The sequence below is a fragment of the Mustela erminea genome, chromosome 20 (assembly GCF_009829155.1).
Source record: "Mustela erminea isolate mMusErm1 chromosome 20, mMusErm1.Pri, whole genome shotgun sequence".
NCBI lineage: Eukaryota > Metazoa > Chordata > Mammalia > Carnivora > Mustelidae > Mustela > Mustela erminea.
Window position 1 is genome coordinate 4,340,649 of NC_045633.1, and position 21,272 is coordinate 4,361,920.

General features: G+C 41.5%; 1 protein-coding gene across 6 annotated transcripts in view; it reads left to right on the top strand.

Moving 5' to 3' along the window:
• The window catches only part of LOC116580527 (cytochrome b-c1 complex subunit 2, mitochondrial), a 130,698-nt gene that overhangs the window by 107,198 nt on the left and 2,228 nt on the right, over positions 1–21,272 (top strand). For 5 of the 6 annotated variants that reach the window (XM_032326869.1, XM_032326871.1, XM_032326866.1 and 2 more), the window contains 11 exons: positions 1,519–1,602; positions 1,701–1,850; positions 2,087–2,151; positions 3,598–3,654; positions 3,892–4,016; positions 6,291–6,388; positions 8,966–9,023; positions 11,533–11,628; positions 11,949–12,148; positions 15,260–15,340; positions 17,579–17,655. In XM_032326869.1, coding sequence (XP_032182760.1) covers positions 1,519–1,602; positions 1,701–1,850; positions 2,087–2,151; positions 3,598–3,654; positions 3,892–4,016; positions 6,291–6,388; positions 8,966–9,023; positions 11,533–11,628; positions 11,949–12,148; positions 15,260–15,340; positions 17,579–17,655 — 1,091 coding nt within the window. Of the gene's footprint in view, positions 1–86; positions 226–1,518; positions 1,603–1,700; positions 1,851–2,086; positions 2,152–3,597; positions 3,655–3,891; positions 4,017–6,290; positions 6,389–8,965; positions 9,024–11,532; positions 11,629–11,948; positions 12,149–15,259; positions 15,341–17,578; positions 17,656–21,272 lie in introns of those variants that run through there. The other variant, XM_032326872.1, reaches the window with a different exon arrangement.

Here is a 21,272-nt window from a genome sequence, read left to right on the forward strand (position 1 = left end):
GTACGGCGTCTCGAAGGACTTGGACTGGCCCAACCTCCAGGGAGCAGTAGAGCGCGGTCGGCCTAGAGAGTCGTCTTCACGTAGCCGCCGTGGGAAAGAGCGCGCGGGGGGCGCTGGGAAACTCCTCTCGTCCGCCACCATCTTGCTTTCCTTCCAGCCGGCCGTGACCGTGGATTAGAGCGAGCTGGAGCCATGAAGCTGCTAAGCAGAGCCGGGTCTCTCTCGGTGAGCACAGCCTGCGGGCATGGGGTCAGGGTTGGAGAGCCGTTTCTCGGCAAGGTGCTACGGCCCGGGGGTGCTTGGTTTGGAGCTCCGGGGCCTTGGGCTTCCGTCTGCCCTTCAGACGGACTCTGCGGGGCCAAGTGGGCTGCAAGCCGGGTGGGTCGGGCATGGGAGGCCCAGGTCGTGCTAGGAGCAAGAGTCCTCGCGCCGGAAAACCTGAAGAGAGTAAGGAAAGGGGTTGAGAGCGGCGGTGAAGTGAGTCGGGGGCGAAGCTTCTGAAGGTCACTGCTGCACTTGCGTGCCCGAGGTGGAAACCGCGAGCGCTGGGGGCCGGGGCCGGCGTCGACCTAAGCCTCCACCCTCACCCTGTCAGCCCCGGCCTCTGCTTCTTAGTGTATCACGGAGCATCAGTTTCCCTGACGGTTAAGGGGGCTTACGAGTGAACTTGTAAGGAAGAAATGAGCTAATGCATGTATACTGCTTATCACGGTGGTAAACTTGTTACGGTGTCCTGCCAGGATAACGCGTTTTTCTCGATGACTTGTTAGAGAATTCTAGGAGGGCCTCTTGGTCGGCCCTCGGGAGCTGCTGAAGACGACGCCACCAAGCCCAAGCGAAACATAGTGACTTGGGGCAAACTCCTCAGATGTCCGTGTGCTACCACAGGGGAGCGCTGGTTATCCAGAGGGGAGGGGAGGAACACTTCAGCATCTCCGCTGGGTCAGTTTTGCCCCCTGGGGATAGTTGGCAACATCTGAATACAGTTTTGGTTGTAACAACCTATAAGCGAGTGCCAACTGGCCTCTAGAGTACAGAAATGCTTCTAAATATCTTGCAGTGCATAAACATATCCTCCCCACGACAAAAAATTACCTACCCTGGGGCGCCTGGGTGGCTCAGTGGGTTAAAGCCTCTGCCTTCGACTCAGGTCATGATCTCAGAGTCTTGGGATCGAGCCCTGCATTGGGCTCTCTGCTCCTCAGAGAACCTGCTTTTCCCTCTCTCTCTGCCTGCCTCTCTGCCTACTTGTGATCTCTGTCTGTCAAATAAATAAATAAAATCCTAAAAAAAAAAAAATTTTTTTTTTAAATGAACATGTAGGGTTAGGTATTTCTTCAGGCTCTACAAATCATAAATAAGTAGAGATTTAAGGGTGGCTGGGAATTAATGAGTTAGCTAAATCCTCCCACTCCCATGGTTATTTTATCACTCAACACCTTCTGTTGCTTGGGCACACCAGAATACAAGACACTTTTCTTGAGAGAAATGTGTATCACCTGTCTTTTTTGTATTTAGAGGTTTTACTCCCTGAAAGTTGCTCCCAAAGTGAAAGCCACGGCCGCCCCTACAGGAGTGCCTTCACAGCCTCAGGACCTTGAGGTCAGTCCCACTGAGTTGCTCACTGGAACCCATATATGGCCTTTCTGTCTTTGGTAATATAAAAGCATTGATCTCATCTCATTTTATTTTAAATACAGTTTACCAAATTACCAAACGGCCTAGTGATTGCTTCTCTGGAAAACTATGCTCCTGCATCAAGAATCGGTTTATTCATTAAAGCCGGCAGCAGACATGAGGACTCCAACAACTTAGGAACCTCTCATCTGCTTCGTCTTGCCTCCAGTTTGGTAAGCATCTTTACTATCTCCCTTAGTTCAGGAATGCTGTGGTATCTTGATCCTACAGAAAAGAAAAGCTATTGTGTGTTTTGTTTTATAATATTTAAACTAAAAAAGGACCCGCTGTTTAGGTAAAGTTCTTTTCAAATCTATTGACAGTTAGACATTAGATTGTGATGTAGTGTGATGTTTGCCAACTTGGCATGAAGAAATTCCTAAAAATACAATTGTTCTTCTTTTTCCAGACTACTAAAGGAGCTTCATCTTTCAAGATAACCCGTGGAATCGAAGCAGTTGGTGGTAAATTAAGGTTTGTTAAAAATAAGTAACAGTAAATGAATAGTGAAAACACCGGAAAATATTCGATTATAAGGGAACTTTTCTGTCTTATCAAGGCAATTTAGGATTTGTTAAACAGACATAAGAAGAAGGCTATTGGGGGCGCCTGGGTGACTCAGTGGGTTAAAGCCTCTGCCTTTGGCTCAGGTCATGATCTCAGGGTCCTGGGATCGAGCCCCACATCGGGCTCCCTGCAAAGCAGGGAGCCTACTTCCCTTCCTGTCTCTCTGCCTGCCTCTCCATCTACTTGTGATCTCTCTCTGTCAAATAAATAAATAAAATCTTTAAAAAAAAAAAAAAAAGAAGAAGAAGAAGACAAGCAAATAGAAAACGGATGGACAAAATAGGAACAATCTATTCCCAGAGGCAGAAGCCAGAAACACTGATCTTCACTTATAATCACAGTGTGATGCCATTACCCGTCAGATTTATGTATCGTGTTGGCGGTATTAAGAGGGAGAATCTTTTCTACGATTAGTGGAATAAATTGATACAACTATGTAGAAAAGAATCAAGGAAAATCTAGTAGTATTGAGAAGGAGCATATCTTGCAAATTAAGTTTTTAATCCACCTGGGCAAAGATACTATTTATTTTTGTAAAGCCTGGAAATAATTTAAATGCCATCTTCAGGGACGTGGGATAAGTAAAGTATGATCTAGTGATGTGGTGAGCCTAGTATATAGCAGTTAAGGGATGAACTAGATTATTCCAGTTAAATATTTTGTGGAAAAACAAGATGTTTTTTAAGGTATGAGTTTTTTAAAAATAATAATATGTAGTGCTAACTTTAAAAAATGCGGCGGGGGGGAGTTGCCTGGGAGCCTCATTCGGTGAAATGGCTGCCTTCGGCTCAGGTCATGATCCTGGGGTCCTGGGATCACTCCCCACATCAGGCTCTCTGCTCAGCAGGGAGCCAGCTTCCCTTCCTCTCTCTATACCAGCCTCTCTGCCCACCTGTGATCCTTGTCTTGTCAAATAAATAAATAAAATCTTAAAAAAAATTTAAAAAAAGAAGCCATCTCTATCATCCATCTCCACGGTGTTTTTATGTTCCCCACTGAAACTCTAGCTGTTAAACAGAAGCTCCCCGCTCTCTTCCTGGAACCCCTACAGTGACCATTCTGCGTTCTATGATTCTGACTTCTCTAGGTTCATCCTGAAAGTGGAATCACATTATTTGTTCTTCCAAGACTGACTTACTTCACTTAGCTTAATGTCTTCAAGGTGCTTCCATGTGTACCATGTCAAGGTTGCCTGCCTTAAAATAATGCTTAAATATTGTATATTTTAGTCGATGCATATGTGTATTTTTATACTTCAAAATAACTTTTCCAAAGGAATTGGTTGAGTTAACAAAGATGTAAGGAAAGCTTATTCTGATTTAGATAATTCACTGTAACTTGTTTCTGATGCAGTGTGACTTCAACCAGGGAAAGCATGGCCTACACTGTGGAATGCCTGCGGGACCATGTGTAAGTACCTGCATGGGTTGACCACACCTGCTTTTAAAGAAATATGTAGCTGCTCAGGTGTCGTCTTTTAATGTTGCCTTATGACCTCTGATTTTGGTTTTGGGTTCTTGCTCAGAAATGTAGAACATTGTGCTTACACAAGGCCTAAGACTTAATACCGAGAACATTACATTTACATAGCATAGACATTGGTTTTAAATTTTTGACTCGGAGCTCTCATCTTGATGTCTTCTGTAGTGATGTTCTAATGGAATTCCTGCTCAATGTCACCACATCACCAGAATTTCGTCGTTGGGAAGTGGCTGCCCTTCAGTCTCAGCTAAGGATTGACAAAGCTGTAGCTTTTCAGAATCCACAGGCTCGTAAGTACATTTTCAGATCCTGTTCACTTGCTTCTGAGATACTGGGTTTTTGAGGGGCACCTGGGTGGCTCAGTAGGTTGCACGTCTGCCTTCAGCTTGGGTCATGATCCTGGGGTCCTGGGGTTGAGCCCCACATGGAGCTTCCTGCTCAGCAGGGAGCGTGCTTCTCCCTCTCCCTCTGCTGCTTCCCCTCCTTGTGCGTGTGCTCCCTCTCTCTGCCAAATAAATAAATGAAACCTTGTTTAAAAAAAAAAAAAGATAATTGGGTTTTTGAGAAGATCAATTTGTAGAGGGAAGAAACTGCCATTGAAATTTTTCTCTGCTTGCATTTAAAACTGCCTTTTCCAAAACCGGTCTGGTTTCTTAACTGTATTATTCTAGTGTTTCGAAACATTCATATTGTTGATTGCTTTTCATCTTTGATAGGATGTAAGTTAATTTTAGAGTCCCTGTTTCAGAATTTAGAATACGGTGTTTTTTCAACAGTCTGTTGATACCAAACCCAGCAACAGTTCATGGTTGCTGCTGGTATTACTGTTTAGCCACTTTACTGGATCTTTCCAAAGCAAACACTCTAATTTTTTAAAAAATAAGAACTTTCTTGTTGTTCATATTTTGTGCTTATATAATGTTAAATATATAATCTTGACAAGTATGCCTAGGAAAACAAATCAGTAAATAAGCACCTCTGGCTCTTAGAAGCCCTACAACTTCAGTAGGAGCCGAGGTTTGCAGGTGGGCCACTCAGGTATAAGCAGGTGACCAGCTGCAGGGATCCTGCATGGGATGGGCCTCAACCAGAGCGCAAGCCTCTCCAGTATCTGGAGCAAAGTAGAACTTGGTTGATGCTAGCTAATATTCTTTCACAGTGATACTTTATTTTTATAAAGGAGTATGATCTTCCTTACTCTGGACCTCCACCAAGGAAATACAGAATCGTAGAAAAGATGACTGACGTGTCAATAGTGCCTTCTTCCCTGCTGTTAGCAATGAGGCTCCAGCCCTCAGTCTTTCTTCCCAGATAGTTACTGCCATCTCCTGGCTGCCCCCAAGTCCGCATCTTCAGTCCATCTACTGCATTGCCATTATAGCAGTCCTTCTGACATGAAAATCCTTTAAAGGCTTCTTATTGTCTGTGGGATAAAGTTCAAACTCATTAACTTAGCATATATGTTAACTTCCACAGTCTGGCCCCTGCCCACCTCTCTTGCTTCTTGCTCTACCTTCTTCTCTTCCCAGCTGCAGTTTCCCTTGGAATCCATTGTCATACTTTAAGCCTTTGTCTGTTTTCTCTGCCTGAAATGCCACTCCCTAATCACTCTCCTAGTAAACACCTACCCATTCTGTAAGACTCCAGATTTTACTTCTGTTACTTCTTTCCAATTCCCACCGCCCTTCCCTTGCACCCCTGCTGCTCTTTTGCTCTAGTGCTCACATCACACCCATCATGCCTAATTTCACCATTTTCCCTCTCAACATATTGAGGGCAGGCATTTATTTTGTCTTACTCATCTCCGTATTTCCAGCACCTAACAGTTTTGGCTTAGGGAGGTTGCCCAGGTAATGAGCAAAGGCACCGACTGAAGCGGGAAGCAGGGACTGTCCGTGCTCCAGCGAGGAGTACACTCTGACCCCCGCAAGCTAGCGATAGGACGTAACACTGGCACTTCCATGTTTCTTCTTCTTTTTTAAGACTTTTTAAATTCATTTGACAGAGATCACAAGTAGGCAGAGAGGCAAACGGAGAGAGAGGAGGAAGCAGGCTCCCTGCTGAGCAGAAAGCCCGTTATGGGCCTCGATCCCAGGACCCTGGGATCATGACCTGAGCCGAAGGCAGAGGCTTTAAACCCACTGAGCTGCCCAGTTGCCCCTCCATATATCTTCTTAACCTGATACCTCCTCATTACTTAGAGACCTTAGGAGTAACTTCAAGGTAAATGACTTTCCCAAGGTCACACGGTACATTGGTGGCAGAACTGTAACTGGAATCAGACTTGAAACCCAGGCCATTATCATGATAATGATAATGATACCATGATATCAGGTAGATTAGAGAAGTGGTCAGGCGAGCCCTGGTATGTAGAAGCTGCTGTTATATATAATTTCTTACTTTTCTGAGCACATTCAGCAGGGCGACTTTTAAATTTCAAGCTCTCATGACATTTGAATGCCATAAGGTGACCAAAATTGTATAGTCTAGTTGCTTTCTAGGTTCAGAAAACATTGTCTTATTTGAATTATGTTTCCGCAAAAAGTTCTTTTCTTATTTTACAGATGTCCTTGAAAATCTGCATGCTGCAGCTTACCGAAATGCCTTGGCCAATTCCCTGTATTGTCCTGATTATAGGATTGGAAAAGTGACACCAGATGAGGTACTGATAAAACCATATTACATTTTAAAATGTGCTTGTTTTCACATTAAATTGAACATTCATCTGCCATTTTAGGTTTGTTCGTTAATTTTTTTTTTTTTATCTTCAAATTTTAAAAATTCACCTGGTGGCTTTATTTTTTTATTTTTCCATCAGCTTGCCTTTTTAACTGAAAGCTATCTGAAGAACTTTTACAACTTTTAACTAAAGAAGTTTTAACTTTTAACTAAAAGAAGTTTTTCTCACAAATGGACATGTTCATTTCAGAAAACAAGTGCAAGCCAAAAAAAAAGAATCTCACATACCTAAAGGCACTGAATGTTCATGCCTGGGTATGTTTTCTTCTGAACCTTTTTCTGTGTATGTTTGTCTTTTTTAAACAGTATTTACGTTTTAAATTTCATCATCTTGACCACAAGTCTTCCTTTAACAGCTCAGTATGCAGGTAGGAATGAAACCACGTCACCTCCCCATCTGTTGTCAGGCTGCTCGCTAGCTTACTGGCCTTCAGCACCTGGCCTTACTTTGCTTTGCTTACTTTTTTACATATATATCATAGCCATATATGTAACATAAAACTTCACATCCAAAATGTGAAACATTCAATGTCAAAGTGTATCTCCTACAAGTATAGGTGCGTGTACATAATCTTAATTTCCTACTCCTACATCCTGCAAAGAAAATGTTTTATCAAAAAGGTTAAAAGAAAAATTGGAAATTATCAATACTTGCAGAGTGTGTCTATGATTCAGAAGTTAAGGTTTTTATTCTCATTTCATTTCTGGTTACGCACTAGAGAAAACTGAACTGAATATCCTATCCCTTTACTCTTTTATTTCCTGGTTAGAAAACTCTTCACTTTATCAACCAACAGTTTAATGCCTAGCATTCATATGGCGCTTTTAAAAAATTATAACTGATACCATTCAACCTGAACAGTGAACATTTTTTATAAGACTGGCCTCTTGTGAGTTTTGAAATTTTTCAGACATCAAAGTTACCCATGTGAAGATACATTATTGAGGTAGCTAAAGAGCATACATAGCAAAATATTTGTTCACAAGGATGTCTGCCGTAGCGTTGCTTTCAATTATGAAAAATTAGACACAAGTTAAATATCCAACTTTAGGGGTCTAGTTAAGTAACTTACTAATTATCTGTGGAATGGAATACTACTCAGCCATTCAAAAACAGCGACAGGGAAAAATTCCATAGCATATTTTTAGGGTAGAAAACGTAATTTATGAGTAGGATATACCACAGGGTCTCAATTTTTAGAAAATAAGGTGTGCGTCTGTCCATCCTGGAAAGATGCTGAAATATTAACCATGCTTACCTCAGAGTTACTAGCATTTTTAAACATGTCCTTGGTCTAAAGGAAATTCTAAAGAAATTGGAACTAGAATTCTTTGAGTGATGGCAGCATTCAGTAGGGGGAAAAAATGTGATTCCACACTGATTCTAGAGATGTAGGCACCATTGGCTTTAGGGCACAAATTCTGGTAACGTGATTCAGTCACATTACCTTAGCCTAACGATTCTCAACATTATGACCCATTCCCTAGGAACCTTTTCAGCCAATTTTTTCTACTCTGGATCAGAGTGAATTTTTCTTTTTTTTTTAAGATTTTATTTATTTGACAGAGAGAGAGAAATCACAAGTAGGCAGAGAGAGGCAGGCAGAGAGAGAGAGAGGGGAGGAAGCAGGCTCCCTGTGGAGCAGAGAGCCCGATGCGGGGCTCCATCCCAGGACCCTGGGATCATGACCCGAGCAGAAGGCAGAGGCTTTAACCCCCTGAGCCACCCAGGTGCCTCTTCAGGTCGTTTTTTAATCCTTTTTTTCCCTCAATATAGCTTTACGGAGATACAATTCACATATCTTACAGGTCACCTACATAAAGTGTACAATTGAGGGGCATCTGGGTGGCTCAGTCGATTAAGTGTCCGACTCTTGGTTTTAGCTCAAGTCATGATCTCAGGGTCGTAAGATTGAGCCCCACATCAGGCTCCACACTGGACATGGACCCTTCTTGAGATTCTCTCTCTCCCTCCCCCAACTCATGGGCATGTGTGCGCGCATGCTCGCTCTGTAAAATAAAGAAAATCTAAAAAAAAAAAAAAACACACAATTCAGTAGTTTTCACTATATTCACCATTATGTAACCATTACCACATTAAGTTCTAGTTCTTAATCAATAGTTTAAAAAATCAAAGCAGTGGGGCGCCTGGGTGGCTCAGTGGGTTAAGCCGCTGCCTTCGGCTCAGGTCATGATCTCGGGGTCCTGGGATCGAGTCCCGCATCGGGCTCTCTGCTCAGCAGGAGCCTGCTTCCTCCTCTCTCTCTCTCTCTGCCTGCCTCTCTGCCTACTCGTGATCTCTCTCTGTCAAATAAATAAATAAAATCTTTAAAAAAAAAAAAAAAAAAATCAAAGCAGTATAATTCAGCACTAGATAGTCTGTAGCTCACTACAGTAGCTTTTAAGCCTGAGTAGTTTCTGTCGCCCTGCAGTTTTAATTTTTTACAGCTTTTTGTATCTATACCAACATAACGTCACAAAATGTTCTTAATTTTCTCAGTTGCATTACTTTGTTCAGAACCATTTCACAAGTGCGAGAATGGCTTTGGTTGGACTTGGTAAGTTGGGAATTGCTTGCATGTCAGTCTGTTTCTTTAAGAGCAGTCTTTTTAAGCTATAGTTTACGTGAGCACAGAATTGAACCGTATTTGATAACGTCGTCCTCTGTTGATGTCAGACGGGCACTGTGTGGTAGGATCTTAATTGGTAGGTTGTTTTGTGTTAGTAAGCAGAATCCAACATTTAACTATGTAAGATACTGGCTTTGAGTTTATTACAGTATTTGAAAAATCTACGATAAAGACCAAATTTCTATAAGCAAAGTGCTTTTACAAGTTTTTTGTTTTAAAGAAGTATAATAATTGAAAGTAGGTGAAGGGCACAAACAATTCATGGGGAAAATGTGTGTGTATATGTGTGTAGCCAGTAATTGTAAAAGAGAGCCTTGCCTGATAGTTAAAATTTTAACCCATGAGCTTGGCAAAAATTAAAAGATTGACACTGCCCAGTATTAACCAGGGTATGGAGAACTTAAGCATTCCCAAAAATTTTTTTGGTGGGAATAGAAAGTCGTATACTTCTGGAGGTCTCTTTAAATATATTAAAATTTTAAATATTGATACATTTAGACCCAGCGATTTTGTTTCTAAGGATTTATCTTACAGAAACAGTTGGTCAGGTTTACAAAATAATTGCACCAAGATTTGTTTTTTGGTTCATTTGTTTTGTAAATAACCATATAATTGAGGTGCAATTCAAACGCCATAAAATCCACCTTTTTAAAGTGTACGGTTCTATGAGTCTTATTCTATTCGGCAGGTGTTACAACTATTACCACTGTCTAATTTCAGAACGTTTTCATCAGCTGCCCCCTCCCGCCAAAAAGCCCTGTATTCCTTATAGTCACTCCTTATTCCACCCCCTCCTTGCCCCTGGCAACCAGGCTCCTTCCTGTCTCTGTAGAGTTGACTCTCCCAACGTTTCATGTAAATGGAATTCTGCAGTATATGGCCTTTTATAACTGACTTCTTTCACTTGGCATCTCTTCGGAGTCCGTCCATACTGTAGCGCGTGCCAATGTTCCATTCCCTTTTCTGGTTAAAATACTCAATTACCACTTTTTGTTCATCTGTTCATCACTTGGACATTTGCGTTGTTTTCAACTTTTGGCTATTGTAATAAAAACATTCACATATAAGTTTTAGTTCAAACCACCTGTTCTAACCTGTTCCTTCTTCAGGGTATATCATAAGTAAAATTGCCAGGACCTGTGGTAACTGTTGTCTGACGCAGTTGAAGCATTTGACATCCCCCACCGCCCCCCTGCCCAACACACAAGGGTTCTAGTATCTCCACTTCATCACCAGCACTTACTGTTACCTGTCTTTTGGTGATGACCATCCTAGCATCTTTGAAGTGGTATCTCATTCCATTTGTGTCTCCCTAAGAACTAATAACATTGAACGTCTTTTTGTGCTTTTGGGGCATTTGTGTATCTTCTTTGGAGAAATGTCTGTTCAAGTCCTTTGCCCATTTTTCGATTAGGTTGGTTTTTTATTATTATTTTTGAGTTGTAAGAGTTTTTTATGTACTTTGGATACTAAATCCTCATCAGATACATCATTTGCAAACATTTTTTTCCCAGTCTGTAGGTCCATTTCACTCTTGAAAGTGTTCTTAGATGTGGTATATGTACATACAGTGGAATACTACTCAGTCATCAAAAAAGAATGAAATCTTGCCGTTTGCAACAATGTGGGTGAAACTCGAGGGTATTATGCTAAGTGAAATAAGTCCGTCAAAAAAAGGCAATTATCAAATGATTTCACTCATAGGTGGAATTTAAGAAACAAAACAGGTGAACATAGGGGAAGGGAAGGAAAACTAAAGGACAAAATCAGAGAGGGAGACCAACCAAAAGAGAGTCTTTAACTGTAGGAAACAAACTGAAGGTTGCTGGAGAGGAAGTGAGGAGGAGGATGGGGTAACTGGGTGGTGGCATTAAGGAGGGCACATGATGTGATGAGCACTGGGTGCTCAAGAATCACTAAACTACTCCCAGAAGTAATAATACACAATAATAATACAATGTTAATTGATTTTCAATTTAGAAAAAAAAAAAAAGTGTTCTTTGATGCACAGTGCAGTATTGTTTTAATAGCCAATGATTGGAAACATGCTGATGTCCATCAAGAAGGGACTGATTAAATAAATGATAGTATATCCATATAATGGAATTCTTTATAGCTGTTAAATGTTTCCTAGAACACTCAGATATAAATTATGAAAGACAAGTTAGAAACAATATAAAGAGTAACACCATTTTAAAAAGAAAAGAAAATGAGGATGATATTCATGCAAGTATGGAAGAAGTTCTAGACGAGTATGTATTAGTGAACTCTAAATGGAATCTCTGGGAGAGGAGCATGGTGGGGGTGGGGGACTCTTGTTTTCTTTACTGGTTCTGTAATTGAATTGTGTAATCACATATTATTTTTAAAACAGATGTTTTACAATTTGTATTTTTAAAATTATGGTTCTAGCTCTGTTTTGTTTCTATTGAAATAGGTGTGAGTCACCCTGTTCTAAAGCAAGTTGCAGAACAGTTTCTCAACATGAGGGGTGGGCTTGGTTTACCTGGTGCAAAGGCCAAGTACCGTGGAGGTAAGCATTTTGTTGTTAAGGCCGGTTTATCAGAAGGACGTGTCCCATCAGAGTAGTGTATTGGAGTGGGATAGGCCTGATCACTTACCACCAAACAGACTCTGTGTGGAAGGAAGGGATTAGATTGCTTGGGTGTTGTGGATTAAACAGGTTTTGTGTGTGTGTGGTGGGGAGAGCAAGAGGGTGTGCTGGGAGCACCAGGCCACAGAAAACCTTAATCTTACTGGGTTAATACTGTGTCATAGAGAATACAGAAGAATAAAGCCAATGGTGACCAAACAAACCTCTTTCTTCCTCACTTTCTCCTTACATGGCACCAGGTGAAATCCGAGAGCAGAATGGAGACAGTCTTGTTCATGCTGCTCTTGTAGCTGAAAGTGCTGCCACAGGAAGTGCGGAAGCAAATGCATTTAGTGTTCTCCAGTATGTTCTTGGTGCTGGACCACATGTCAAGAGGGGCAGCAATCCCACCAGCTCTCTGTACCAGGCTGTTGCCAAGGGAGTTCACCAGCCATTTGATGTGAGTCTGAATAGTCAGCATCTGTCCTTTTGTTTGTAAAGGCTCAGTATGTATGATGTAGTCCTGTTGATCTGCTTTTAAAATTTAAGGTGAACACAAAGAAAATCTTCATAAAATTGAAGTGATAACCAGGCTTGAGTTTAGTTCCTTAGGGTCTAATAAAAAACTTACTGTCTTTTCAGTTATTCTACTATAGAAAGAAGGGAATGCTTAAAAAATCAGAAATTCATCCTTCAGTGCCCTTTAGAATAAAGTTTCAGATACTAAACATTATCCTAGATTCTAATTAGTCTTATTTTCTGGATTTTCTTTTTTCTTCTTGTGTTCCTGTGGCTATTTCATGAATTTCTTTTCTTTTTTTTTTTTTTTTTAAAGATTTTATTTATTTATTTGACAGACAGAGATCACAAGTAGGCAGAGAGGCAGCCAGAGAGAGAGAGAGGGAAGCAGGCTCCCTGCTGAGCAGAGAGCCCGATGCGGGACTCGATCCCAGGACCCTGAGATCATGACCTTAGCCGAAGGCAGCGGCTTAACCCACTGAGCCACCCAGGCGCCCTATTTCATGAATTTCATTGCTCTTCATGTTTTCCAACCAAATGTGCGGCATGTACACGGAGAAACTGTTTACACACCCACCCCTCCGGTTTGAGATTAAGTAAAGAAAAAAATGAGGGGCACCAGGGTGGCTCAGTCAGTTCAGTGTCTGCCTTCTGCTCAGGTCAGGGTAACCAGAGTCCTGAGATCAAGCCCTGCATCAGGCTCCCTGCTCATCTGGGGAGCCTGCTCTGCCTGCTGCTCCCCCTGCTTGTGCAAGTGTGCACTCGCTTGCTCGCTCTCAGATAAAATCTTTAAAAAAGAAAAAGGAAAATGATGGAACAAAAAGCTGTTAGTCTAGAACACACTTTTTATGACAGTGAGTAAAGTGCTAAAGCTTTCAAAATAATGATACTTAAAAGAAAAAAAACTTCCGCAAGCAGACTGCTTTAATGAGTGACCAGTTTGCCCAATGTAATATGACCTTCAATAGTAAACCTTTAAAAGGCAACAAATATACTGCATTATAGGATTAACTATTATTCATGATTTCATAACCGTACATTGGCACAAGTAGGTAGTCTTTGGCCATTTGACCGTGAGCAGTAGAAATAAAGTCAACCCCTCTTTCGTTCCTCTGTTTAATACTGTCAATCCAAAATGAACAAAACTTAAAGAATCTCTAAAAGTAGGAAAGAGTTTTATTAGAGCTCAAGTCAGGACAGCTGCCCAGGAAACGTGCCCTTTGTTTGTTGTTGTTTTTTAAGGATTTTATTTATTTATTTGACAGAGATCACAAGTAGGCAGAGAGGCAGGCAGAGAGCGGTGGAATCCGGCTCCCTTCTGAGCAGAAAGCCCAATGTGGGGATCGATCCCAGGGCCCTGGGATCATGACCCCAGCTGAAGGGAGAGGCTTAACCCGCTGAGCCACCCAGGCGCTCCTGGGAACATGCTCTTCACAGGGAAGAAAGTGCTCTGGAGGATGATCAGTTTTTATAGGATCATTTACTTTTTACATTTTGTAAAAGCTCAAAAGATTTATAAATTAGCATACAGGCAGGAATCACAAGTTTTATTATAAAGGAACGCAGGGAGTAGGGGCACTGGTCATTATTTTAAGGACAACGTGATTTTCCTGTAGGCATCTCATTCACAAAACAGATGTGTATGGTGTATGTGTGGGTCTCGGGCCAGAAATCAGGCTTTTGGTTTGAGCAGAGTTCATTACATATGTTCATGTTGATTTAGAAATCTAAAATGGTTCTCCTGTATCTCAGGCTTTTAGAGGGTTTTTCTCTCTTAAACGATGGTTTTCAAAAAAAAAATTTTTTTAAATTTTTTTTTTTTTTTTTTTTTAAGCAAAGGAACCTTTTTCATCCCATACAGTTTCCCAGCTGCAATGCCAAACACAAAAATGTTCCCTTTTAAAGAAATTCTTTAATGTTTACTTGACACCGAATGCCTTGGAATTGTCTCCGTAGAACCTTGGCGTTCCCTGGAGCATTGTTTGAAAACCGTTATCTTAAATTAGTCCTTTATCAAATGTAGCTGCTGCTTTTTGAATTCCCTCTATGTTTCCTCTTTCCTCGCTCATGCTGCTGTTTTCTTCATACTACTCTTTACCTCTGAATGTTAAGGATGCTTTTGGGTGGCTGCAGTTCGGTTCTGATCAATGATGTCATTTAATGGAAATTCCTACTTTAGCATTTGGCTAGAAACTTGAGCTATGAATAGGATAGTCTCAAAATGGTCATTAAACTTCAAATCATTAAAGAACATTTCTTCTTACGCCTTCTATGGGCTAAGCCCGTGGTTCTCCAACTTTACCATGCCTAAGAATCACCTGGAATTATTTTTGAAATGCGGCTTTCCAGATTGCATCTGTGGGGATGTGATTGAGTAAATCTGTTAGAGGAACTGGAAAGTCTGTACTTTTAAAAACAGCCTAGGTGATCTTTGTGTAAAGCGTCCACATAAACACTGGGAAACACGACACTGAGCATTCGTGTTCTCCTTAGGGAGCGTAACACTCTGCTCAGACTGCAGACAGCAGTACCCAGTCCTGAGGCTGAACTTGCGGCTACCTAGGATATCTGGTAACGTCTGCTGAGCATTTTCCCCCGGCCCTTTGACTTTCGTCTGTAGGAGAAGTGTAAGTGAATTGGCAAAAAAGGGGGCCCTCAGCACTAGCAGAGGGAACAGAGCGGGCTTGTCTGATACTGAAGCCCACAGTGTGTACCCTTCAGCCATCCTGCCGCTGTGATACTACTGTTATCACAATAAATAAATGTTTACGTTAACCTTTAATCATCAAAGAACGTTAGAAAATACCAGCAAAAAAGTAAAGCGAGCAGTCTGGTTTAGAAAGATTTAAGTGAAAAATGTTAAAACCATTATGGTTTTGAAAGAAGTAAGCCGCATCCAAAACACTGCAGCCCTTGCCAGAACTGGTTACGTGAAATCGTAATTCATCTCTTTCGCTTGTACCGGGAAGGTCCCAGGCTTTTGTCTGTTTGGGAATTTGGGCCCTGTTTTCCCTGGTAAAATGACATCCAGTAAAATTTCGTTCTATTTCAGGTTTCCGCTTTTAACGCCAGTTACTCGGATTCTGGACTCTTTGGGATTTACACCGTCTCGCAGGCTGCCGCAGCTGGAGATGTAAGTTGCAAACTCACCAACTCTCCCAAGTGTTTTTCCTCCATTAACATGTTCTTAGTAAAAAAAAGAGAGAGTGTTTGAAAGCCATGACTGATCAGAGCTCTGTATAGTGTAATATCATTACCATGTGTCTGCCTAGAACCAACTTAAAAATGTTTAAACATTGTGGGTTAAAGCCTCTGCCTTCAGCTCGGGTCATGGTCCCAGGATCCTTGGATCGAGCCCTGCATGGGCTCTCTGCTCAGTGGGGAGCCTGCTCCCCTGCCTGCTTCCACCCCACCGCCTGCCTCTCTGCCTACTTGTGATCTCTATCAAATAAATAAATAAAATCTTTAAAAAAATTAAAATTAAAAAAAAGTTTATTCATGCTTCCAGGAAAGAGGGAAGAAGTGTCTCCTAGGTATTTTGGTTCTGTTTGGGCAGGTGGCATTGAGTTGTCTCTCTGGGACATGTTCGTTGAGAACTCTAGTGACACCAAGGCCTACATACATGTCCTCAACGTAGAGATTGTATTGAAGTCAGGGTTGTGTGTGAAAGACTGTAGGAGAAAACTGAAGCTTGAATTCCACTTGAGAGTCCCACCAAGTGACTAGGGGAAGTGGCCCAGAAAGGAAGAAGAGATACTGGTATTTTTAAGAGGCCAGGAAAGAGAATGGTTAACACCATCTTGATCCAGTCTGGATGAACATCCAGTTAATTACCAGAGAGCCCTGGTGGTTACAGCAAACCAGGACATCACTGGTAGTATTATTTCAGTTTTCACCAGAGTGTCAGAAGTGAGCTAAAATTTATAGCGTTGAGGAATGAATGAGAAGAAATGTGAAGGGAAAGACTGGAGCAGATACGGAACACAGGAAACGATCGATGGATTGGGTCTGAAAAATGGTGAGCGGGTGGGGTGCAGAGTACAAATGGACATGTTAGCCTCCACACAAAGGCTGCTGGAGGCAAGATGGGGAAGTACATCGCAGTGAGGGAGGAGGCGGTCATGTCTTGAGAGCACGAGAAGGTAGGAGAGTTGAACTGACGAGGTTTGGGAGAAATGAATGGCTAGATACACACAGAATGGGCTTCAACAGGGTATCTCCTGGAGGTGAGAAACCACAGATTCCCACCATAGTCACGTACAACACTTAATACACATACCGTCATGTATTAGTCATTTCCTAGTTTTTCTTCGGTAGTATTTCTGATGGGAAAGTGGAGGGGGCTGGTCATAGGGTTGATCCAGGGCTGGAAGCCTGCAGAGTGGGCAGGTCAGAGGTGTGGGCAGATGGCAAGAGAGTGGGGCACCCTGACGAGAGTGACTGAGGAGTGATTCGTGGACCTCGGCCAGAGAACTGAAGCTAGGGGACTTGATTCAAAGGAGACAATTCAAGGAACCAAAGGTCTTGATGAAGTGGAACAAGGATTGTGTGATTACAGACTGAGGCCAGGGGTTGTGGGATGAAGGATTTCACAGAGAGGGCATATTCAGGTTACATCCAAGTCGGGTGTGGCTGTGCAGGGAAGAAGGTCCCAGAATGCAGGTGAATAGGGATAGGTCAGTGACCCAGGATGGTACCAAGGTGGGATGGAGAAAATCATGGACTGGTTTTATGAACTTACACATCCAGCAAATATTTGCCAAACGCCCACCCACATTACTGGAACTTGAATCCTTCTGGACTCTGACATCCCAGGCAGGGATAAGCTTTATAAATCAGCTCTGTGTGAATTAGTGCTTTCTTCTTAGTGAGTAGTAAGGGATAGCAGTATTGGTTCCATGATGCTTTGAGAGTCTGGGGCGATTTTAGAGGTATTTATTCTTTACAGGGCATTAGGAATGGCTTTTCCCAAACCATCCTGGCATTCTCTATGCTCTGCCACTATTTTTCAAAAAAGCTTGGCTCCGGGCAACCCTCTGGGTTTCCCTTCCTCTTTGGGAGCTTTGTACTATCACTCAATTATAAAGTTTGCTATCGCTCAATAAACCTTGCTTTGTTGCCCACCATAAATAAATAAATAGATGACATAGCTTGCTACTTGGGCTATTACTGAGGTACAGACGGCTGCTTCATGGAACACTGGAAGAATAAGGAACACATAGTGACAAGAATCCCAAATTGGACACTGTTCTCTTTCTCTGGAACCAACCTTATTACGTCTTATGTTTTTACCTCAGTAGAGGGGCATTTGATTACTTCACGAGTCTCTGGCACTGATCAGAAATGACCAGCTTTCTCTTGTCTATCCTAGGTTATCAAGGCTGCCTATAGCCAAGTAAAAACGATTGCTCAAGGAAACCTTTCCAATGCAGACGTCCAAGCTGCCAAGTAAGTTGCAGTATTAACGTGTTTTTTGTTTCAACTGTTTGCAAGTTTTTTGTTTTTTATTGTGACATATACCCAAAAGGATTGACAGGTACAGAAGAGTATTTAAAAGAAAAGGGAAGGAGTGCCTGGGTGGCTCAGTGTGTTAAGGCCTCTGCCTTCGGCTCACGTCATGATCCCAGGGTCCTGGGATCGAAGCCGCATCGGGCTCTCTGCTCTGCAGGGAGCCTGCTTCCTCCTCTCTCTCTGCCTGCCTCTCTGCCTACTTGTGATCTCTGTCAACTAAATAAAATATTTAAAAACAAACCAAACCCCCCCCCCACACACACACACACAAATAAATAAATAAATAAATAAATAAATAAAGGGAAGCACCCACATCCTGCCACCTAGAGATCGTTAATATTTTGCTTATTTTCCTGACCATTTTATTTTTTTTTTTAAGATTTTATTTATTTATTTGACAGACAGAGATCACAAGTAGGCAGAGAGGCAGGCAGAGAGAGAGCCCAGCTGAGCAAAGAGCCTCATGTGGGGCTCGATCCCAGGACCCTGGGATCATGACCTGAGCCGATGGCAGAGGCTTTAACCCACTGAGCCACCCAGGCGCCCCCATTTTATACATTTTAAACATAATTTTTAACTATTATTATATATACTTAATCTTCCTTTTTTTTTTTTTTAATTAAGATTTTTTTCTTTATTTGAGAGAGATCACAAATAGGCAGAGAGGCAGGCAGAGAGAGAGGGGAAAGCAGGCTCCCCGCTGAGCAGAGAGCAGGACTCAGGGGTCGATCCCAGGACCCTGAGATTATGACCCGAGCCAATGGCAGAGGCTTAACCCACTGAGCCACCCAGGCTCTCCCTTATATCCTCTTTAATAGCATGTTTATTGTAGAAATTTGAATATAAGAAACACATAAAAAAATAAATGACCTGTTACTCCATACCAATGATTCCTCTTTTTTTACCATTGTTGTTTCCGTTTATTCAGCTTACTAAAAATCCGTTATAAACAGTATTAACTGGTGTATCCAAATATACTTACTGGACATTTCCTGTGGTTGGAAATATAAACAATTAAAGGTATCTTTGGTCTTAAAACGTTTTTGTATTTCATACTATCTTGTTGGTATAGATTTCCAGCTGAGTCAAGAGTTATAATAAATATTATCACAAAAGCTGTTCAAATATATGTGAATGTTTATATGTTTATTTTTATATTTCAAAGTCCTAGTGTAGAAAGGTTGTACAAGTTTATAATCACACCACCAGTATATGAGAGTGCCTATTCTGCCTTAACCATTGGCAATTTCTTTTTTTTTTTAACCTCTTTACTGATATGATAGACCAAAAAAAAAATACTTGTTTCCCCCACCACTCCCCCCACCATCCGTGGTTTTGCTTTCCACGGTTACCTGGGGTCAGCTATGGTCTGAAAGCAGACCGTCCTTCCTCTGACTTAGGTGTCAGAAGGTCATTAGTAGCCAAATACTGTGTCACAACACAACTATATCACTCACCTCACTCTATCTCATCACGTAGGCATTTGATCATCTCACATCATCACAAGAAAGGTGAGTATGGGACAATAAGTTATTTTTAAATTAGAGAGGTAGACCATATACACATTAACTTTTATTACAGCATATTGTTGCAATTGTTCTATTTTTTTTTTTAAAGGTTTTATTTATTTATTTGACAGAGAGAGACAGTGAGAGGGAACACAAGCAGGGGGAGTGGGAGACGGAGAAGCAGGCTCCCAGGGAGCCCGATGCAGGACAATTGTTCTAATTTATTACTAGTTGTTAATGTCTTACTGTGCCTAACTTATAAATTAATTATAGGTATGTGTGTTAGGAAAAAAACAGTATATATAGGGTTCGGTACTAACCATGGCTTCAGGCATCCACTGGGGTTCTTGGAAGGTATCCCCTGCAGATCACTGTATCTGATTAAAAGATTGAAATGCCTGTCTGATTCTTGGTGGTTTTTAAATGCCCACTGTTTTCACTGGGAGTGCCAGCAACATCTCTCATTGAGTAGTTTGCCAAGTCTCTAACAAAGAAGACATAATTTGGACCAAGCCTGGATCAGCTTGCATTTTCATACAGCACTTTAAAACACTTAAATTTGATTGCATCCATTTCGGACAGTTCAAAATGTGAATCGTGAAGCTCACACTGTCTTCATGATCGTTTAGTGTTGCCCACAAAGGAAGTATGACAGGCAAATTTCAACCCAGGAAGGAACAACTTCCTGGTCATTTCAAATTGTTCCATTAACATTATTACTTCTGGGGGCGCCTGGGTGGCTCAGTGGGTTAAAGCCTCTGCCTTCGGCTCAGGTCATGATCCCAGGGTTCTGGGATCGAGCCCCACATCAGGCCCTCTGCTCCGTGGGGAGCCTCTTCCTCCTCTTTCTCTGCCTGCCTCTCTGCCTACTTGTGATCTCTGTCTGTCAAATAAATAAATAAAATCTTAAAAAAAAAAAAATTACTTCTGTTATACTAAACATACTAAAAATTGCATCTCTTAAACAGTGCAGTACAGTTTATTAAGTAATAGGTACATGGAACAAAGGATTGGTTAATAGGATGCAGTTCTGCATGATTGCACCACAAACAAAACATGATGAGAATAAATGGAAACACTGGATTTACTTAAGAAAAATCTGTTTCAAATCTAATTTATTTAAGAAAATATATTTCCTTAAGTGTAGCACAGTTTTTATAAGGTACGGCAGCATGTAGAAAATAGAATTTCAGTTATTAATACTGAGAAATGTTTGTTTTCTGCCATTTTGATGGAGTTGATACTTTTTCTTGTAACGTTCTTATTAGTCTTCCTGTACTGAAAGAAACAAAGTAAGGTGTCATTTGTGAAGGAACAAACTAATAATCTCTTGGTAAAGTTTACTGTAGGTAAAAAAAAAATTACATTTTTATTTAAATTCCAGTTATTTAATATGAAGTGTAATATTAGTTTCAGGAGTACAATACAGTGATTCAGCACTTCCATACATCACCCAGTGCTCATCATAGCCAGTGCCCTCCTTAATCCCTGTCACTTTCTCAGCCATCTCCCCACCTACCTCCTCTCTGGTAGCCACCAGTTTGTTGCCTAGAGTGAAGAGGTAAAAATCTTTGGGGAACCAGGGTGACTCAGTTGGTCAAGCATCCAACTCTTGGTTTCAGCTCAGGTCTTGATCTCAGGGTCCTGAGATCAAGCCCCTCATTGGGCTCCGTGCTGGATGTAGGACCTGCTTGAGATTCTCTCTTTCCTTCTCCTTCTCCCCCACCCTCCCTCTCTTGGGGGGGGGGGGTAAATCTTTTTTAAATTAAGCAGAGACTGTGGTAAAATTGCTGCATTAAATTATGATTATGTGTAAATGCAAGTCTTGCTACAGAGTGCCAAACAAGGATAGTTTATTTTAGAGTTAAATTACTCGAGAGCCTTATTGAACACCCATTTTTTTTCTGAGAGAATTATGAATTGGATTTTTATTTCATGCTTTGTGCTGTATTTAAGCTGCAAAGAATGTGAGACCTCTCCTGTCCTCAGCTTTCTTCTCAGCCGTGCCCCGCCCTCACTGGACAAATCTCCGTGTAGACGTGGGCC